Source organism: Embiotoca jacksoni, unplaced genomic scaffold, assembly GCF_022577435.1.
Source record: "Embiotoca jacksoni isolate LCO1_2020_lvr unplaced genomic scaffold, fEmbJac1.0.p SCAF_6, whole genome shotgun sequence".
Classification (NCBI taxonomy): Eukaryota; Metazoa; Chordata; class Actinopteri; family Embiotocidae; genus Embiotoca; species Embiotoca jacksoni.
Genome location: NW_027185414.1, coordinates 13,928,475 through 13,947,451, shown reverse-complemented (window position 1 = coordinate 13,947,451; position 18,977 = coordinate 13,928,475). Strand labels below are relative to the sequence as shown.

The 18,977-nt window shown below is 42.6% G+C and overlaps 2 protein-coding genes and 1 long non-coding RNA gene across 6 annotated transcripts; 2 read left to right on the top strand and 1 right to left on the bottom strand.

The window, feature by feature from the left end:
* Positions 1–1,513: 1,513 nt before the first annotated feature.
* Positions 1,514–6,282, top strand: LOC138213010 (uncharacterized). Of its 2 annotated transcripts, none has more exons than XR_011179504.1 (3): positions 1,514–1,993; positions 2,415–3,400; positions 5,813–5,892. It is a non-coding gene; the product is annotated as an uncharacterized lncRNA (long non-coding RNA). The 2 variants fall into 2 exon arrangements; XR_011179505.1 differs by lacking the exon at positions 1,514–1,993 and adding an exon at positions 6,190–6,282 and having other exon boundaries at positions 2,000–3,400; positions 5,813–6,108.
* On the bottom strand, positions 4,582–12,140 carry LOC138213009 (transcriptional repressor CTCF-like). Its single transcript, XM_069173802.1, has 13 exons — positions 11,986–12,140; positions 10,102–10,368; positions 9,810–9,992; positions 9,365–9,728; positions 9,055–9,225; positions 8,584–8,717; positions 8,366–8,486; positions 8,124–8,273; positions 7,757–7,917; positions 7,481–7,663; positions 7,234–7,390; positions 6,276–6,422; positions 4,582–6,090 (listed from the first exon to the last, which is right to left on the bottom strand). Exons 2-13 carry the CDS (start codon positions 10,345–10,347, stop codon positions 5,831–5,833), a joined length of 2,277 nt encoding a protein of 758 aa, XP_069029903.1. The 5' UTR covers positions 10,348–10,368; positions 11,986–12,140; the 3' UTR covers positions 4,582–5,830.
* A 1,921-nt stretch (positions 12,141–14,061) lies between these two features.
* Positions 14,062–18,720, top strand: LOC138213190 (uncharacterized). 3 transcript variants are annotated; one of them, XM_069174118.1, is made up of 8 exons: positions 14,062–14,273; positions 15,220–15,323; positions 15,458–15,923; positions 16,007–16,093; positions 16,176–16,212; positions 16,474–16,545; positions 16,639–17,991; positions 18,108–18,720. In XM_069174118.1, exons 1-8 carry the CDS (start codon positions 14,175–14,177, stop codon positions 18,368–18,370), a joined length of 2,481 nt encoding a protein of 826 aa, XP_069030219.1. In that variant the 5' UTR covers positions 14,062–14,174; the 3' UTR covers positions 18,371–18,720. The 3 variants fall into 3 exon arrangements, with proteins under 3 accessions (XP_069030219.1, XP_069030218.1, XP_069030217.1); XM_069174117.1 differs by having other exon boundaries at positions 16,001–16,093; positions 18,111–18,720; XM_069174116.1 differs by having other exon boundaries at positions 14,065–14,273; positions 16,001–16,093.
* The last annotated feature ends 257 nt before the right edge of the window (positions 18,721–18,977 follow it).

Genomic DNA, 18,977 nt, shown 5'->3' with positions numbered 1-18,977 from the left:
GTTCAGACGTTACAGAAATTCAAGGTTGCAACTAACGTTTGTTTTCATTATCAAAGCATCTGTCGATTATTTTCTCGATAGATCAATTGCTTGTTTGGTGTTTAAAATGTCAAACATTTTCGATGTTGTCAACCGGTGTCTCCCAAAGTTAAAGGTACATCTCAAAACTCATTCAGTTTATATTCACAAATATTCACATTTAATATGCTGGAGGCAATTTTTTTTTTTTTTTTTTTGCATTTTTCCTGAAAAAGAATATCTCACAGTGATCAATCAATTATCAAATTAGATAGTGATTCATTTTTTTGGTCAATCATCTGATTAATTAATCAGCTAATTGTTTCAGTTCTGATGGAATTATAATATTTCAAAGGACGCAGAGAAAAAAACATTTTTTTAGTGTTTACAAACTTAAAATTGATGCAAAGGGAGCTACAGATAGAGGACTGGAACGGCCCAAATATCGACCAGTGGGTGGAAACAAAATATCAGTTAATTTGGACTCATATCAAAAGAGGGTTTTTTTTGGTTGTCAAGTAAAGTCAGTTTTATTTAAATAAAAAAAATTTTTGCACACCTTATATTAGGCCATCACTTTGGACCACATAAAGGAAAAAGGAGAAAACCAGGGAAACACATCAGGGATTCCTCTTTCAGCTGGGATAGAGCAGAAGTCATACAGAGTACACAAACACAGATATATAGTTTCTGATATGGTTAAGCAGTATGACAATAATGGGGGAAAACAGATCAAATTAGGTAGCCTGAATATTAAGTGTATTGAGTTAAAGCTAAAAACAAGAGGCACAAATTTCGAATCATTGTACCATTGTTAGCAGTATGAAATGACACAGGAAATAAAATATTAGACAATCATACATAAACATTAAACTAATTGAAGATACTAGCTATATTAGAATAGGAATAACCTTGTGGGTTGTTCTAATTATTCATTATAAAATGGACATCTTTTTCATTTTGTCGCTCTATGTCTATAACACATTTTGAAACTATATTTTTGTAATTTCATCATCTTGACAACTAGTTTATTTCAGCCTAGCTGAAGCCCATTCATTTGAATAAATTAATATTCTGACAATTTTTTTATGTAATCATCAAAAGTTAAACAGACAATGATTTTTTTATATAATGGGATTTTTCTAGAAATCAACATCACAATTGTGATAGAAGGAACCATGTTATACACATTCAGTATTAATGATGGATAACATTTTCTATAGTCAGCACTGTGGCTCCAGGACTCTCACAAGGTTTTCCAAATCTTTCCAGAACCGACTGGCAGTGACAACAGACAACAACAGACTTGTCGTGCATTAGAAACCTTTTAGAAACCCGAGCTAACGTATTCACTAGAGGCCGCAGTGTTACTGGATTGTACACAGAATTTAACCCCCGAGTTGCACGTTAAAAAAAAAAAAAAAAAAAAAAAGCCCTGATTTTATTTTGAAATGTTGCTCCTCCGACCGGAAGTCGACTAATTGCTGTGGCAACAAGGATGTCCCTCAGTCTGTCACTGTTTTCTCCGATGCTGCGCTGGCGACGCCACGGTGAAACCAACGGAAAAAAACAGGCATGATGTTTCCGAAGGAGCGAGCCTTGGAGAAAAGTACCGACTTCTCCTCCGGCCGTGTCGGTCAGCCGAACCGGGCCCAGATAAAAGCGCGCAGGTTCCGTTTGGGCCGCTAAGTCCCATCAGGTGCAGCAGCCCCGATGGCCGATTGTCCCAAGTTTGAGCATTAAGCCGGAGAGGGGGGCGGCGATGAAGGGGAAGCATGTGGCAGACTTCTTCCTCCAGGACGAGACGGCTGCTCTTTAATCTGGTGTTAAACAACGGGGGGAAACCAAACTGCGTATTTGTACAGTCGCTTACCTGCACAACCGTGATTTCAGCGAAGATATAAAATCTGAAACGAGAGCAGTTAAATCCCACGACAGACGGGTCGACACGGTACCGTGTTTCCTTAAAGTCGAGGTTTGTAACATCTTCCTCCGACCCACGACGTGACTGTGTCACTAGCTTCAGCTAGCACCACAGCTGTTCAATGATGAGGATCCAGACCTCAGAGAAAAACAAGATGTCAGGATGAATACAAATAAATGATGCTTATTGTTGACGGCAGATGTACACGTAAAGAGACGACACGTTTAAAAATGTATTGGGCACAATTTGTAACCTACTTAGGTTATGTGGACATGCCATACTCATTTTAATGTGGCCTAACCTTTTCTTTCTTTCTTTCTTTCTTTCTTTCTTTCTTTCTTTCTTTCTTTCTTTCTTTCTTTCTTTCTTTCAAGCTCTCTCTGTCACTGCAAATGGAAACTTTGCAATCTCTTTCGGACACTTTAAAAAAAAAAAAAAAAAAAAAAAAATCAAAAAACCCTCCACATTGCAGATTGTGCGTTGATTCACGTTTAAATTCAAGCGATTTGATGACGTCGTGCTGCAGCCATTATCACACCAGGCACATGGCCTCCAACATTTAGTGAAGGACCCATTCAAGGAATAATGACGTCGCCTTTTTCATCGGCGGCGATGTTCACGCCAGTATTTTGCGTTAAAACCCGTATTGGCCGGCAGCGTTGAGGGGCTGATGTTAAGGTGAATCTGCGCAGAGCTGTTGGAGAAGAAAGTTACAGATTGTATCCACGGCTCATGTCTCGGCATGTTTGCCGACTGTTGCATAAAATCTAGTTAGTCGTTGCCAAATATCGACATCCAGTGGAAATTCGGGCCTTTTTTGGGGGGGGAAAGCAAACATTTGATACAGTGCCTGCAGATAAAGGTGATAACACTTGAACATAAACACCAAGGAAATTTGCTTTTTCAATCAGTTATTCAACAAAAACGATCTTCTTTTGTGGATAAAATAACTTCACCCCTGGTGTCAGAACCCTTCATTTGTGTTTTTAGAGCCCCATCCCTTTGTGGATTTCCAGATGTGCTTACAGGATCATTATCTAGTTGAAAGTTCACGGTTAAACTTTTGGACAGATGGTGTCACATTATCTCCAATCTCTCTTTGATACGATGCAGATTTCATAGTTGAATCGATGACTACAGGCTGCTCGGTTGCCGAGGCAGCAAAACGAGGCCAGACCGTGAGGTTTCCACCACCGTGCTGAGACCCAAGAGCTTTGATTACACTGATCCAAAATACCTGGTCTCTGACTGCATTGATAGCTGTAGTTGTACTCTAAACTTGGACAGCAGAGGCTTTTTTCTTTTTCTTCTCATGACACACCTCTCATGCAGGTCGAATTTGTGCCGTCTCTCTCCGACCGTGGACTCGTGCACTTTGACACCAACCGCTGCTGATCCCGCGGTAAAAGTTCGGGGTTCTTGGAGACTTCTCTTTGGAGTGAACGGTCGGCTCTGCAGGTGAATCTGCTGGATGGCCAGTCCTGGATTAATTGGTAGTTATTTGAAATCTGTGCCGCTTGGGAGATCATTTTCCTTTCAGTGGAATGATTTCAAATCATTTGGAGATCTTTTTGTTAAATCTCTTGCCTGACTCTCAGACATACACAACCTTTTTTCTGAAGCCCTCGGATAGCTCTTGAGATGTTGACATGAAGACAACACGCACTTTAATAGAGAGCAGGACACCTTGGATGTCAGAGGTTTACATAAAACAGGTTCCACCCGTCACTCCCTCAGGAGGGTTTTATGAACGGCCTCTAATCTGCTTCTATCTTTATTGGATTTGAAGGTATGATAAATGGAGGGTGGACTGATCGGTTTTGTGTAAGTTAAATTATGAAAATAACAATGTACGTTTTATGTAATTTGAGCTCATCACCATAATCAGTCACATTTACTTTAATATTTTGAACATGTCAGCAATTTCCTTTTGTTGGCGGAAATGTAATTGTAAAATAGAAGGATTATCCTGTTTAGTGCTGATACCGTGTGAATAATATCATCTGAAAACCAGCAAGTGAAGCTGACATGTGTCCTAACTGACAATTAATGGGAATTAAGAATTTAACATTCACAGGCAACCTTTTAATAAAAATAAAACATTTTCTTACTTTCAGTATTTCTTGGGCAGAATAATTTCTCTTGGCAAAATAATACATTACAGCTGATTTTGTTGATATTGTAGAAACAACAGGAAATTAAACATGCATGGCAAAATCTAATGGAATAGCAGTGAGAGCGTTTGTAATTAGCCCCAACATGCTTTTCTCACATGATGGGAATTCACGTGAGGCCACATGCTGAGGAGTCGGGTCATTATTTTTGCATCTGGCAAATTCTTGTTCGTGTCAGTCATATTGAAGATTTAATGTAGTGGACACTTACACCGCGTAATGATCCTGTTAGTGCCAGAAATCCATGATGTTTGGGTTTAACATGTATGAAAACTAAGCCTTTTGTAACTGCTAACAAAAGTGTCAGTGAGATTTTGAGTGAAATCTTAGTTAAGGGTTGATAGCAATAAATGTCTAAAATTGAAAGTCATAATGTAAAATACATATTTAAAGAATACCAGTGTGAAATAGACAAGACCTCTAGTTCATAGACGTCCCTTAGACATAAAACTCAAGATATCAAAATAATATCAAGCTCTCCATTTAATAAAATATATTTGCAAGCAAAATAAACTGACATTTTTTGTGATTACTTATTTGTTTCTCAGCCGATTTTAATAAACAACAATTGAATCAAACGTAACATTTTAACTGCTCAGGCAAACCAGATTTATTTTAAAAACTATAACAGCTGCAGAAACCAACGTCAGGCTAATGTCCACTTTCCCCCCCCCCCCCCCTCAAAATTGGTTGTACAGTCGAACATCTCTTTACATCTGCCAGTTATTAAAAGGTCATTGAAGCTACCATTGCCAATGGTACGAAAGGAAAACATCAACTCAAAGTGGAATGGCTACACGAGATCAAAACGATGTTCTTTCCTTGCACTCATCAGTGACAATGTTTAGTACATGCACAATCTACAGGTGTTACAGTAGCGAGAAAGGAGCAGATATAAGCAGTCTATTACGTTTTTAAAAACTAGAATATGCTTATAAAAAGGGATTTACTAAATCACAGAAAAAACCAAAACCCAAAAATAAAAATATTCAAAATAGTTATTTTTCTTCACCTTAAAGTGGCTGTGATTTGTGGCAGTATCATCTTCCTGAAAATTGCCTCTTTATTTCTGCAATTGAAAACGATTTTTGGCTTGATTTTACTTGTTTTTTTTCCCACCATGCTGCTCTCAAGTCAAACCTAAATACATATTTTCACCTTCAGTGTTTCACTGGAGAGCAGTTTTGTGTCCAAACTGAGGCACATGGAGCTCTTCAGTGAGGATTTATAAAAAGAAAGTTCACACTAAAGGTTCACTGCTATCTTCAGTTTGAACCCACTGGCTCTGGTCTAGAAGTAAAACATAAAAACAAAGGCCTTAAAAAAAGAAAGGATGGATTATATTGCAGAAATGTAACATCAAAAGATTTTATAATGTAGATGAACAGGCATAGTTGTTTGCTGCCAATTTACTGAGCTGCAGGACACCAAAGGCCACAAAGAAAAAATAAGATACTATTGTCAATGACAGCTACCTCAAACTACAACCCAAATGTACTGAAATGCATTTTTTTTTTAAGGTAAATTCTTATTAAAAATATTTTTCACTCATCCAAGTCTTTATCAATACATAGTTAATAAGCAAATCTTAATTTACAACAGTGATGTTTGTTTCTGTGCATGATGCAAGTGTTTGTTATCCTAAATTCCAAGAATTAAAATGAAGATGAATACAAAGGTCTGGGTGTGTTTACAGGTTGGACGCTCACGTCCATCACCGGTCCATCATGCTGAGAATCATCTCAGGGGTCAGGTCTCCGTTCGGAGGGGCCTCGGAGAGCGGCACCTCCGGTGCCGCCTCTCCTGCCTGGGACAACTCCTCCATCTGAATGGTTGGCTTCCCTCCACCAACCACCACCTGCTCGGCGGCATCCTCGGCGCCCTCATCATCGGGTTCGGCTCCGACCTCCTTCTTCACAATGATGTCGTCAACCTCTCCAGTGGCCTCGTCCTCCACACGGATGATAGCAGCCGCTGTTGAGAGAGTTTCAGGTCAGTCTCTGGTACTTAAACAGAAAACGTTACTTTTCCAGACGGGCGTAATGGATGGAAGGGAACTTTGTGATGTTCTAGCTTTGTAGATCAGACGATGGATCTCACTGTGCGTGTCAACGTAACACAGAAGAGGCTCCAAGTGATCGCTCGAATTTGACACTCACTGTCAGGTTTGTTCTTTGGGGGCCGTCCACGTTTCCTCTTGACTGGTGGCTCCACTGGCGCCGGGATCGGGACCACAGGTGCAGCCTGTTCCACCTCAATCTCAGTTAGCAGTTCCTCTTCCTCCTCTGCCTCGTCCATGTCCTCCTCTACATAGGGAAGAGGAGGGAGAATAGTAGGATTGACTAAAATGTTGACATGAACATATCTCCCCTTACAATCTTAAAAGTTAAACTGACCACTAGGACATAGGTGTTTCTCATAATATTCTTTGGGCAATATTTTCCTTGTATAGTGACAGTGGAGATGGAGAGGAAATGTGGGGAAAGACATGCTAAGGCTGTTGCTCAGTCGGTAGAGTGGGTTGCACACTAATTGGAAGGTTGGTGGTTCGATCCCAGCTCCTCCTGTCCACATGCCTAAGTGTCCTTGAGCAAGACACTGAACCCTAAAATAAAAAAATGTTTGCTCCCGATGGTGTGTTGTTGTGCAAGTGTGTTGTAAGTCGTTTTGGATAAAAGCGTCAGCTAAATGTAATGTAATGTAGCATGCAGTAAAAGTCCTGGCTGGCTGGTTATCAAACTGCAGACTAACTGCACAGGTTAAAATTGACTAAATGTGCCACAAGGTTGAGTTTTTTTTAGGTAACCTGTAATCCTCACTTTACAAATTTCTGTGCAATCCGTATCAAAAAACTGCAGTATGACCTCAGGATTGATGAAGCCTATTGACCACAACAAGATCCTGTGGAAAATTTCAAGCAGACCTAAAATTAAACAAAGTTGTTTTAACTTCACCACTGATCTTGACAAAAAAAATTTTTTATTTAAAAAGACAAACGGACTCGTCCGACCCATTTCAAACAAATCCCCCACACATATTCTGATGCAATAACAAGATTTGCAATAAAGACACTGAATATTTGCACTCCACATTATCAAATGAATATGTTTACAATACCCGTGTCATCGTCATCCTCGTCATCATCCTCATCATCATCCCTCCTGGCCTGCATCTTCCTTTTCCTGCCACGGCGGCTCTTTCTGGGTGTGGGAGTTCCATTTTCTTCTTCAGCAGTTTCACCCGTGCAGTTGTCCGTATGACGCAGCATGGTGTTCTGTGGATGAGACACACCATTGTCACACCTCAGTGACATACCGTACAAAACTACTGTCGCATGCGCAGTAAAGTCTTAGCTCAGCCCTACCCTGCGAGTGAATGTCTTGTTGCATTTGTTGCAGATGAAGGCAGTGGGGACGAAGTTGGGATCGTGGTAGCGCTTGAAGTGCATGTCCAGAAGCTGCTTCTGCCGGAAGGTTTTGTCACACTGGCTGCAGGCAAACGGCTTCTCCCCCGTGTGTGTACGCTTGTGCATTATCATGTGGCGTTCCTGTCGGGCAACAGATAAAAGTGGTTCAAGTCACGCAGCATTAAAATAGACGAAAAACCACGGCACGTATTGCATGTTCCACGCAACACCGACCTGTCTGCAGCAGTAGTCGCACTGTTCACATTTGAAACGCTTCTCATTCTTGTGAGTCTTCTGGTGCTGGATGAGAGCGTAGCGCTCATGAAACACAGCATCGCAGTAACGGCATTTCTTCCCCGTCTCAATAAAGGAGTGCTGCTTCCGCAGGTGAACGCCTGGGATAGAAACAGCCATGGCATGAAAACCAGTCAGGGAAATGCCACACAGCCTTGAATGATGTGAAGCGATCAAGTTCTCTTACAACCATCATTTACGTGGACTTATTTCACGATATCAGACTAAATGACATAAAAACCATTGTCTGCCACCGACCTTACATATAATACGTGGTATGAAGTGGAAACAGTCACACATCACTTACCAAGGTCACTCTTGCGTGCGATGACGGTATCACAGTGTGGGCAGTGGAACTTGGCCACATTCTCCGTGTGTTTCTGCAGAATGTGCATCTTCATGGTGCCGCTCTGTGTGAAGCGAGCATGGCAGATGTAGCACTCGTACGGCTTCTCGCCTGCAACAGAAGAGAGATTATAGCGAGTGAGGTACTCTTCTCAAAATGGAGGGAAACTGTGTTTTGACCACGAGAAGCTGGGTGCATCCTACCTGAATGTGTTCTCATGTGTCTCTTCAGCTTGTAAGTGTCTCTGCTGGCATAGCTGCACAGACTGCATTGGAAGGGTCGCTCGCCTGTATGAGAGCGGATGTGCCTTTTCAACTTGCTCACCTGAGAACAGAGACAGAAACCCGAGAATAAGAGTTTGTCCTGCGGTAGAGTGAGAGGAATTATAGACCCGGCTGGTTCTCAACATGGTATTACTTGCCTCCACACTGCAATAGTCGCACATTGAGCACTTGAATGGCTTCTCGTGTGTGTGTTTGTAGCGACGATGACGCACCAGCTCACCGCTGGTCACGAATGCCATGTCGCAATCTGTGCATTTATGTGGCCGAGTGCCTTAAAAAAAAAATAAAGACAATGAGAATGAGAACAACACTCCAGCTGAGAGGAGTTTATGTCCTTAAGTTGGATAGATAGGTAGATAGTTACTTTATTAATCCCATAAGGGGAAATTGTTTCACTACAGCAGCATTATAGGTACAGGAAAGCAATAAAACAACAGTAAAAAATATTAAATATAAAAATGCACAGTATATACAATAAAATAGAATAATTAAATTAAATTAAAGCTAACTAAACAATAGTGCAAAGATTCACCAAATCACCAATTCATTCAAATTATTATAAACCAAGCTGTTGTCAGCATTTTCATTTCTATCAATTTCTGAATTACCTGTGTGTGTATTGAGGTGGTTTCTCAGCAGTGTGACTGTTCTGAAGGCTCTTCCACACAAGTGACATTTATGTGGTCTCTCATCTGTGTGGCTCTTCATGTGTCGATCCAAGTTAGAGCGCCTTGGACAGGTGTAGCTGCACAGCTCACACTGGAAAGTCTTCTTTACACCTGGACAACAAAAGGGGAAACAACTGGTTCATACTTGGCAAAAGAGTGTAAACAGGAACCTCACAATGAGCCAGTTTTCCAACACTTTTCCCTTTTATGTAGTTTACAATGTATCCGAAACACCGAGTGGAAGTCGAACCTTTTTTCTTGATCTTTGTGGGCTTCGGTGGCTTCATGTTGCCCACAACCTTCTCGGCATTCACCTCTGACAGCAGTCCCTCCTGCTGCTCTTCCTCAAAGTCGTACACAGAAACATCCATGTTACGATCACCCTCTGCATAGCGCAGGCAGCTCTTCTTCCCTTTCTTTCCTTTACGGGCAATGGTAATGGGCTGGTAGTCTGGGTCCTTGGACCATTCGGGGTCATCTTGCAGGGGCACAGTGGTTTCCACTTCTGCTGCCTCTTCATCTTCCGCTCTCGTCCCTTGGAGCTCCTCATGGGCTGCCTGGAGCTCCTCCTGCTCTACAGTCTCCACTTCACCATTGGCACCCACTTTTACCACCTAAATTTTCAACAAGAGAAGTTGAGGACACAACTTAAAAGCACTGATCTTTTTATACAGCAGCCCAGAGTTGTTTCTCACCTGGAAGCCCTCAGGCAAGGGAAGGGTGTGACAGATAACCGGGTCTGCATCCTTGTTGGCTGTTGAGGCCTCAACATAGGTGGCCTGGAGCCCCTCTACAGTTGCTGTTGTGACTGGTACCTGCACCAGCTGGAGCTGACCAAGACCTAATGCAGAACCTGCCTGCTCCTCCATGTTCACCACCTACAAAGAACAATGCAACTTTACAACTCGACCAAATGACATTAAACATTTCACAACGCCGTCAGTTACTGATCATCCAACATCAGTTCACCCAGAGTTCTATACAAACCTGGAGCGTGATGATCTGCCCCTCGTCTCCACCGGTAACAGTCACTGTGCCGCCTCCCTCCAACACCTCTGTCTTCATTTGCAGCAGAGTTGGATCGAGAGCATCCATCACCATCATCTCCATGTTACCAGCCACCTCACCCTGTGCCCCTTGTATCAAGGCATCTCCGCCCTCTGGCAAGACCTTTCCATCAGAAGTCAGGGCAGCGGCCTGAGCGGTCTCCATGGAAACAACCTCGCCCTCCATGGCAATGGGCCAAACAGCACCCTAAATAGAAAGGACACAAACACAGCTTTTAAAAAGAGAGGAAAACTTATGTCGGTGATTTATTTATTATGTATTCTTTGTGCAAAGAACTCATATCTAACCCTACCATGTAAACATGACTGTCTGTACACACAAACTCTAACCTGCCACAACACTGTGTTCCTATGACCTTTGACCTAAGCTGCAATAGGTGAAGGGCTTTCAATAAATCCATGCATGTCTCAAAAAGAGACCGAAAACATGTCATGGAACATTATGGAAGTTTAATAATAAAAAAAAAAAGATCGCCCTTTCATCAGTATTTGCTCACATGCCAAGAATCTTTACAGTCTTAGTTCTGCTTTTACCTAAATTAAGTTTTGCCCAGATACACAATATATATATATACACAATATATATATATATAAAAAGAGAGACATAAATCAGTATGGATAAGAGAGGTTGGCAATTAAGAAACACAAATTGTCTCACAAGGAGTACCGTTTTCTAACTTATCCCAGGTGTTGTCAAGCAATGTAGTTGTCACTTTATCGGTGAGCTTTTCAGATATGGTAAATGTAGTTGTATCTGTATGGATATCCAGCCAAAGAGCCAGCCTCCACTAGGTGGACTGACTCTTTAATAAATCAATAAAATGGCCTCTGATTAAATAATCAATACTGCCGGCACTGCAGTTTTAATTAGTGCTTTTCTGTTGTAAACAAACTTGACTAAACTCTCTAAATTATACATCCTTGCAATATGGATTGTTAAGCCTATAATTTACGTGGTAGAAAATAATTATTTTAGATGTAACGATTCGCCTGGGTACTCAAAAAGTACCGCATGCAGACTGCTTCTCTTCACTGCATGTATAGTGAAGTTGAAGATAATGGAGGCCCGCTCGTTATACCGTGGCTTCTAGTTTTAGCTTGTATAACTTATAAAAAGTATACCTCTCTGGGTTTATTGAGCGAGTGAACTATATCAAGTGAACTATATTCCGTGAAGGACCCAACCGTGTTAGATGCCCATGTATTTTCCAGACTTTAAAAACGTTGTTAATTTAAATCTTCACATGCGGACATGTGTTGATTATACATCGACGGGGTTCCTCCGTTTCCATTAAAATCACAATCAATCGATCGATCAAGTAAATACTTCGGAGTCACTTGTTTGTCTATTTTAAAACGTTTACTTCCTACTATCTCGTTGTTATTAGTTCTCGGGTCATCGGTATAAACGTGATGCGCACAGTTTAACCGATACAAACTACTTTGAACACTGTCTCTTGTGAGTTGGTGAAGTCGGAAGGCGCGAGTACGTCTGAAAACAGGAAACAAAGGGCATCATAAGATGGACGTCAGGCCTGAACTTAGTTAAAACAGAAATACCGGGAAATGCAACCATCGCTGTGCAACTACAACAAAATACCGGCCGGACAGCACCGAAATTCTCAACCGAGTCCGTGAGTTGCAGTTTATAGACGAATTTAGTGCATTTTCGATAACGATAGAGGGAGACAAACACCCCCCGCCAGCCGCCTGGCCGGTAAGCCCTACCGTGACACCTAGAGGCCGACGACGGCTCCTACAAAAACGTTTCCGTGTTTGGGGGCAAAGTAATGGTTTTACTTACTCAAAGTTGCTTCCTTTTCTCGTTATAATCAGTTGGAAGCTGAGCGCATACGGTTGCTAACCTCAGTCCCGCAGCAGACGACCGTGTGTGCTCCGCGCCGGGCTAATAATTTTCTCCCGCTTTGGAAGAGTGGGCATAACACAAAATGGCGGCCCGTACGAGCTAACGCGGCTGCGCGCGCACAGCACCCGGGGGCGTAAAGGGGCGTGGCCAAGCCGCGTCTGTGGGTGATGGGCGCCAGATTTGAATTCAGGCAGAGGCGTGGCCACCGGACACATGACAGCGATGATCAATAAGAGCGCGGAGATTATTGATTAGTTGCCTGATGAGGGACAGATCAGTTTTGTCCTCGAGCGTGACTTATTGACCGTCAACAACCTCGAGCCACTGTTGAGTCCAAATATGACAAACATTTTTTGGGGGTTAACGTCAGTTCATGAAATCAGCCACAGGAGGGCAGTTCGGATTTTGTCGGTGGTCTGGGCCTGACATCACAGACACACACGTACACACACAAAGTCGTGATTGATCATCATCTTCATTTTTTTAGATTGAAGATGATGTGAAAAAGATTCATCTGATCTCATTAAAGTGCTGGGTGGGAAAAGTAAGCGGCTGGGCCCCTAATAACCACTGGTCAGTCTGTTTTTCAATACCTGGAATTTGGTAATCTGATCCAACATTTTAAATTAGGAATATCCAGTATAATTACCCAAAAACCTAAAAACATGGAAACTGTGATGGCTTCAAGAGTTTAATGGCTCTGTCCATGAATCACAACATCCCTGGTTGGCTGGGAAATTTTGTAGCAATCTGTGCTCCATTAAATTGAAAATCATGCATTCAAAATGTTCAGTGATGTTAAGTAAAAGTGCTTCCCAGAAACGGCCCACGTGTGTCAAATCGTATATCAGTAGATTATTATCACCCTAGCAGTGAGGTAAAAGCACCATTTCATTCTTGTAACTGTTCTATATAAGTCTTCAAAATCCTCATTTTACGAGGTTTAGTCGGTTGATTATTTACTTAGTCAATTATTTTATTGGTTTAAAACATAGAAAATAGTGGCAAATTCCTGTCACATCCAGAGCCCAAAGTGACATATGTAAATCCGTATAAACCTCAAAAATATTCAGATTCTAATGTAATACAGGCAGAAAACTGAATGCTTGAAAATCTGAAAACATTAAGTATTTAAAATTTGTCTAGTCTTAAGTGATCAAAAAGTTATCAAAATATAGACTATCTGATTAACTTTTTCTTAACTGAATCAACGAATCAGTTTATCATCCAAATAGTAAAGCTAAAATTTTAAATCCTATCATGTAGTTTAATATGTACCAATGTATCATATCTCAAAAGTTTTCCATACGTTTTGTTTGTCAAATGTGGCTGTCAGATAAATACACAGTGGCCTACAATAGTTCCCTTTGAAACAGAGTTAACCACTAAGAAGGGGAAAAGTCCTGATGACTTTTCCCTGAAATATGTAAATATTTCCAAAGACACAGTTCCTTTATAAATATAAAATATTCAAACCAAGCAACACGGTTCCCCTGAAACCTGTGACACATTTCTTCAGCGGGTGGTTTTATAGTTTAGACACACAGAAATTGGTGCTTGTGGGTGTGTGCCTTATGGTTTCTGAAAAAAGTCCTACAGCTCATTTTCACCGTCTCTAACAAGCTTCTCAGGAATACTCAGCACTGCTGAGACATCTTATTTTGAAATTTACAAGAATATCGGTGATTGTATTTGTACACTTTCATTTATAAAAGAATCCACCAGGTCAGCCTTTCACTTACAGCATTTCAGAGCATCTTTTCCGCATATAAAATAAATTATTAATTTGTTACATAACCAGAAGAACATTTTGTCCATTTAGCAATTTCTATTGGGATATATCCATGTGTGCCCTCATCATGGGCGAGAAAGAAGCAAATGTCTATGTGGTCACTTCATCCCTCTGTCTGTGCCTCTTCTTATTCTATCACCATCTTTTTTCTCATGGTTCTCCTCTCGGAGAAGGGAGGGGCTCTGTTGTCAAAACTGTCAGTCTAGCCAGCCTGGCCCCTCCCACCTCAGCGGAGGCATTACATACTGCTGGTGCTCCTGCTCTTAGCAACGGTGCCTCAGCAACAGAGCCACGGCAACAGAGCTCCACGGCAACAGCGTGCCGTGTCTCCCCAATGGAGCTGCCATTGGGCGGACCAGCGCTCAGGCACTACACCCAAAGCAGACCGAGACCTCACCGACAAAAACTGAACTATCGTCCCAGCAGACCGCAGGTACTGTGACTGGGGATCGGAGAGGGTTTGTAAAAATGGAGTGTGAGGGAAAGGTGTGAGTGTGTGTGAGGAGATAAAATGGAAGGGAGGGAGAGAGGAGAGATGTAATAGGGTACAGAGGGGAGAGGCAGGGGGAAGGGAAGGATGGAGGGGGAGTGCTGGAAAAATTGCCCTGGTCCCCGCTTGAATAAGGCAGTCCTGTTGTACCGGTGACCAGCTGCTTGAACAATCCACACTATTTTCTGTCTGTGAGAGCAGGATGACTTAATAATAGACCAGGTGGTAGTTTGGTCTGAATGTCTTTTCCTGCTTTCACTAAAAAGAGCTGATGCCGTTTTATTTTTTTTTCCAATGAATGTCTCAAAATGTAGAGTGTGTGTGATCATCCATTTCCCCCCGAGCTGATCATGCTGTCATAGAGCTATTAGGCTGTGTAGACACACAGTCACTCCCTTGGAGACGAACGGCCTGGGAGAGTAAATTCAAGCAATTCCCTTGACAGGATATCATGTAACGGTGACTTCTGCTAAATTTGTGTTCTGCAGTCAACCTCCTGACTTTCATCGCTTCTTGTGGGCACAGATATTAATATGATCAGGATGATGCAACTCTGTATAGCTGCAATTTTTATATCACATTACCTACATTGGCAAAATGAGTTATCCTGCTTCTATTCCGCATGCAAAACCCAGTGACGCCCCCCGTTGCACGTTACTGAGCAACTGACTCCCAGGAGGCCTGGTTCGTAGCATAAATGGATGAGAGAATCAAACCAAAATACACCTATAGAGGCAGGAGGAACACGAGTGCCAGAGTGTGTGGGTTTTCAGAGGTGATGGTTATGTAATGTAAAGTTATATATGAGGCAAGTTGCTCTTCATCATCAGTTTGTTTGATCTTTGGTGCAAAATTTCTTTGTTTTTCTGTGTATGTGTACGGTAATTAGGAGACAATAATTGAAAGTGAAAATGAAGTCCTGGAGCTCATGGGGCGAGTGGACGAAGGAGTTGAAGAGTTCTTTACTAAGAGAGTACTTCCTACTGAAACACTGTGAGTGTCACAGATGACGAATTAGCCTCTTTATGGTGCCTTCATATTGAGCTAATCTAATACTGCTTAATTGAATTTATACATACTATACAAGTTAATACACTTAGATTTGATATATGTGATTGTTTGTATAGGAAACAGCAAGATGAGGAATCTATCACAGTACACGAAGTGGCTCCTGCCAGCTCTGTCCCTTGTCCAGCCCCAACGAAAACACTCAGGAGAAAGCTCGGTGATTTCTTTACACTCAAAAAGAGGCGCGGTTTGAAATCAGAGACAAGCCAGGAGGGGCGTCCCAAAAAGGCCTCCATCGCTGATCTCATTCGCCCCCTCAGGGAGGTTGCCAGGTCTGAGAAAGAGAAAGATAAGGAGCGAGTGAAGGAACACGACAAGGAGAATGAAAAGGAGAAAGCGAAGGAGCATCCCAGTGGTGTTACTGGAGACTCAGCTGCTCGGGAGACACCTGTTTCTGGTGCTCCACAGCTGAGGGGTGACACGGCGCCTCCCCGCAGAGCTCTCAGAGAGGGGAAGTCCCAGTCTCTCATTTTGCTGTCTGGATCAGCAGCAGCAGGAACCACCAATGCCAGAAACACAGCAAAGGTGAGGTCTTGTACACCTTTACATTAGTAGATAGGCTTTGGAAAAACACTCATTTACTCTACTGTTGCTGATTTCAGAAACAGTTCGAAGGCCAACACAGCTTTGAACAGAAACTCCATCTCATGCTTCAACGTATAGGCGTTTCCAAACCCCAGCCAGGAGAGACACAGGTGTGAGAATTTGTGTGTCTGAAGTCAGGTATGTGCGCTGTAGGAGTCATGAAGAGTTTTAAAATATCCGTTATTCTTGTAGACTCAAGAGGGAGAGATGAAAAAGGCGGAGTCTGAAGGTAGGTCCCTTTATCTATGATTATCTTTAACATGATTAATGTCCTCTCTGCTCCAGCTTAGTGTTAATGAAGCAGAATTAATCTTAGAAGTTGAGGGATTTGTATCAAAAGGAGAGACTTCTTACCGTGGCTCAGATCTCCATTAAAAAGATTTAATATCTCAGGCACAAGACAAGCAGGAGTATTTTGACTGTTTCCATCTATTATAGGAGCATAGCAAGGACTTTATTCCTCTGGATGTAAATGATCTTTGTGCTTCAGGTACCATCATTGATAATAAACCTGAGCCGCCTCCTACTTTCTCAAAACCTCGAACAATGTCTGCATCATCAGGTAAACCACAAACACTGATTTACTCTGTCTTTACTCTAAATGTCCAATTTATAATAAGCTTAATCTTTTGCGCATTAATTTTTTTGTTTTTAGACACAAGGCATCAAATTCGGGCAAGTGTGTCAGCACACGAGGCGGCTGGGAAACCTGCTTTGCTCCCAAAGCCGGTTATCAAACCAGGTCCACCCCCCACAACATCTGGCCGCAACACACCTGAGAACGAGCTGGCCCAAATACAGGAAGCAGAGACAAACACGCCCACTAAACTCAGTCCAGGTGCAGCTCTGCCAACTTGTGCTGCTGTCTCCCCCACTGCTACCAGTCCTCTTACTGTACCAACAATCTCAGACTCAGTCCCCGACTCAACCAGTCTAACAGTTTCCCCTTCAAGTACTGTAACTCCCTCTGACACTGAGATATGCACCGTTAACCCCACTACAGCAGCTGAAACAGCCCCGAGTGGTACAGTGCTTGACATCAAAGCTTCCATCCCAGCAACTAGTGCTTCTTCCACTGAGCAACCCACCTCTACCTTCCCGACAACACATACAAGCGCCACTACACCAACAGAGCCCCCCGCCCCCGTCTCCGTCACTTCCACCTCCTCAGAGTCCATTACTCCAAGCCTTGCTGTCACTTGCAGCTCAGCAACAATAACTCATCCTTCCACCACTAACTCGGAAACTGTTTCTGCTCCCAGCAACGAAAGCTCAGTTTCCACAACATCAACAGGTTTGTCAAATAAATCAACTTTGCAAGAGTCAACTGGTGCTCTGTTTGTCCATGCTACTCCTGCTGCTGCTGGTGATGCAGCTATTTCTGTCACCACCACAGCTTCTTTGCCCTCCACCAGCATGTCAGATATGCCATCAGGCACGTCTACTAACATCAGTTCAGTTACCGAAGCTGGTGATGAATCCACTTCAGTCACAGCCAGTGGGTCTACAACATTAGTTTCTTTAGTCACATCTCCTCCTCCTGACTCAAGTGATAGCATTACCATCACCACGTCCCCTACCGTGATCTCTACTGCCCCTCCTCCCGCCACCTCCACATCTTCTACCACTGCTGAAACTATCAGCCCAACATCCAGCGTCAACTCCATCTCTACATCTACCATTGTTAATCCTGCCACCCCTGACTCCGCTGACCTCCCTGGTCCCTCCACTTCTTCCAGTCAAACAAACCCTACAGACACCACTTCCACCGCCACCAGTTTAAACCGTGCAGATACCACTTCCACCACTAGTTCTGCTGCAGTTAGCTCCCCACTCGTGATTGACTCCGACCCACTTTTCTCCACCAATGTCAGCACTACGCTCACGCCAACTATCTCAAACCATTTGACCACTCTAGCGCCCCCTAATGATAGTGCAGGCCAAGTTAACGACTTACAGAGATCTCCCGAAGACACATCCAGTAAAGAGCCTGCAGAAAAAGAAACTGGTAGGTTTTAAGCTCTGTCAGCATGTAATGTATGCCTGCACGTATGAAACCTCAGCTTCAAAATGTATGTAGATGTATCTTGAACCACATATTTTGTGATTTCCCTCTCTCAACAGCAGATGAGCAACAGAGCAAGTTAACAGAGATGGATGAGAAGAAGGAAGTTGTTGAAAGTGGGAAGAAGAGCAACAGTGACAATGAGAAACCAACAATGGTCAGCAGCGACCTGACAACAAAAGAAGTGCAGGAAGTGAGTGTGAAAGCTGAAGAAGAGACACGGGCTGAACCGGCAGCAGGGAAAGAGGGTGAGCGGAGCAGCGATGAGGGAGCGATAGAGGGTCAAAAGCAAGAAGAAACAAAGTCAGTAAGTGATAAGTAATTGAAAAATGAAGAAATTGCTAAACACGGGACCAACTACTGTGACGGGGCAGAAGAGGCCACAGTAAAGGGTGAAGGGGCGGGGGACGATCCATGGCACTTCCTACAGGGACCACCACATTACAGGAGCACACCAGAGGGTGGGCCACTGGACCAAAGAACTGAGATCCCCTTGGTGTAATGTTATCAACAAATCCAGCAGTGTCTTTGTCCTTTTTTAACTTATGTTTGAAATTTTGCATTGCACGTATGATTATGTACCATAAGAAAACTACTGTGGTAAAATACACCATGTTTACAATAGATGGATAAGAGACATAGATATGACTATTAAATGGAATATTCAATTGACTAAGCTTTTTTTTTTATGTGTGAATACTGTATTTCCAACAAATTCATGTTTTTTGACCAGAACATCTGAAATCAACAACGCACACTTTTTGTTGAGGTTTCAACCGCATCTCACAGTCCTCCTCAGTTGCCATGGAGATAGCTCAGTTATTACCATGTCTTATAGTGCTGTCTCTTTTCGATGATTTTTTTGTGTCAGATTTGAAAAGTCTTACCACAAACAAGCAAAGTCCATCTGGTGAGAAAGACCATGAGAT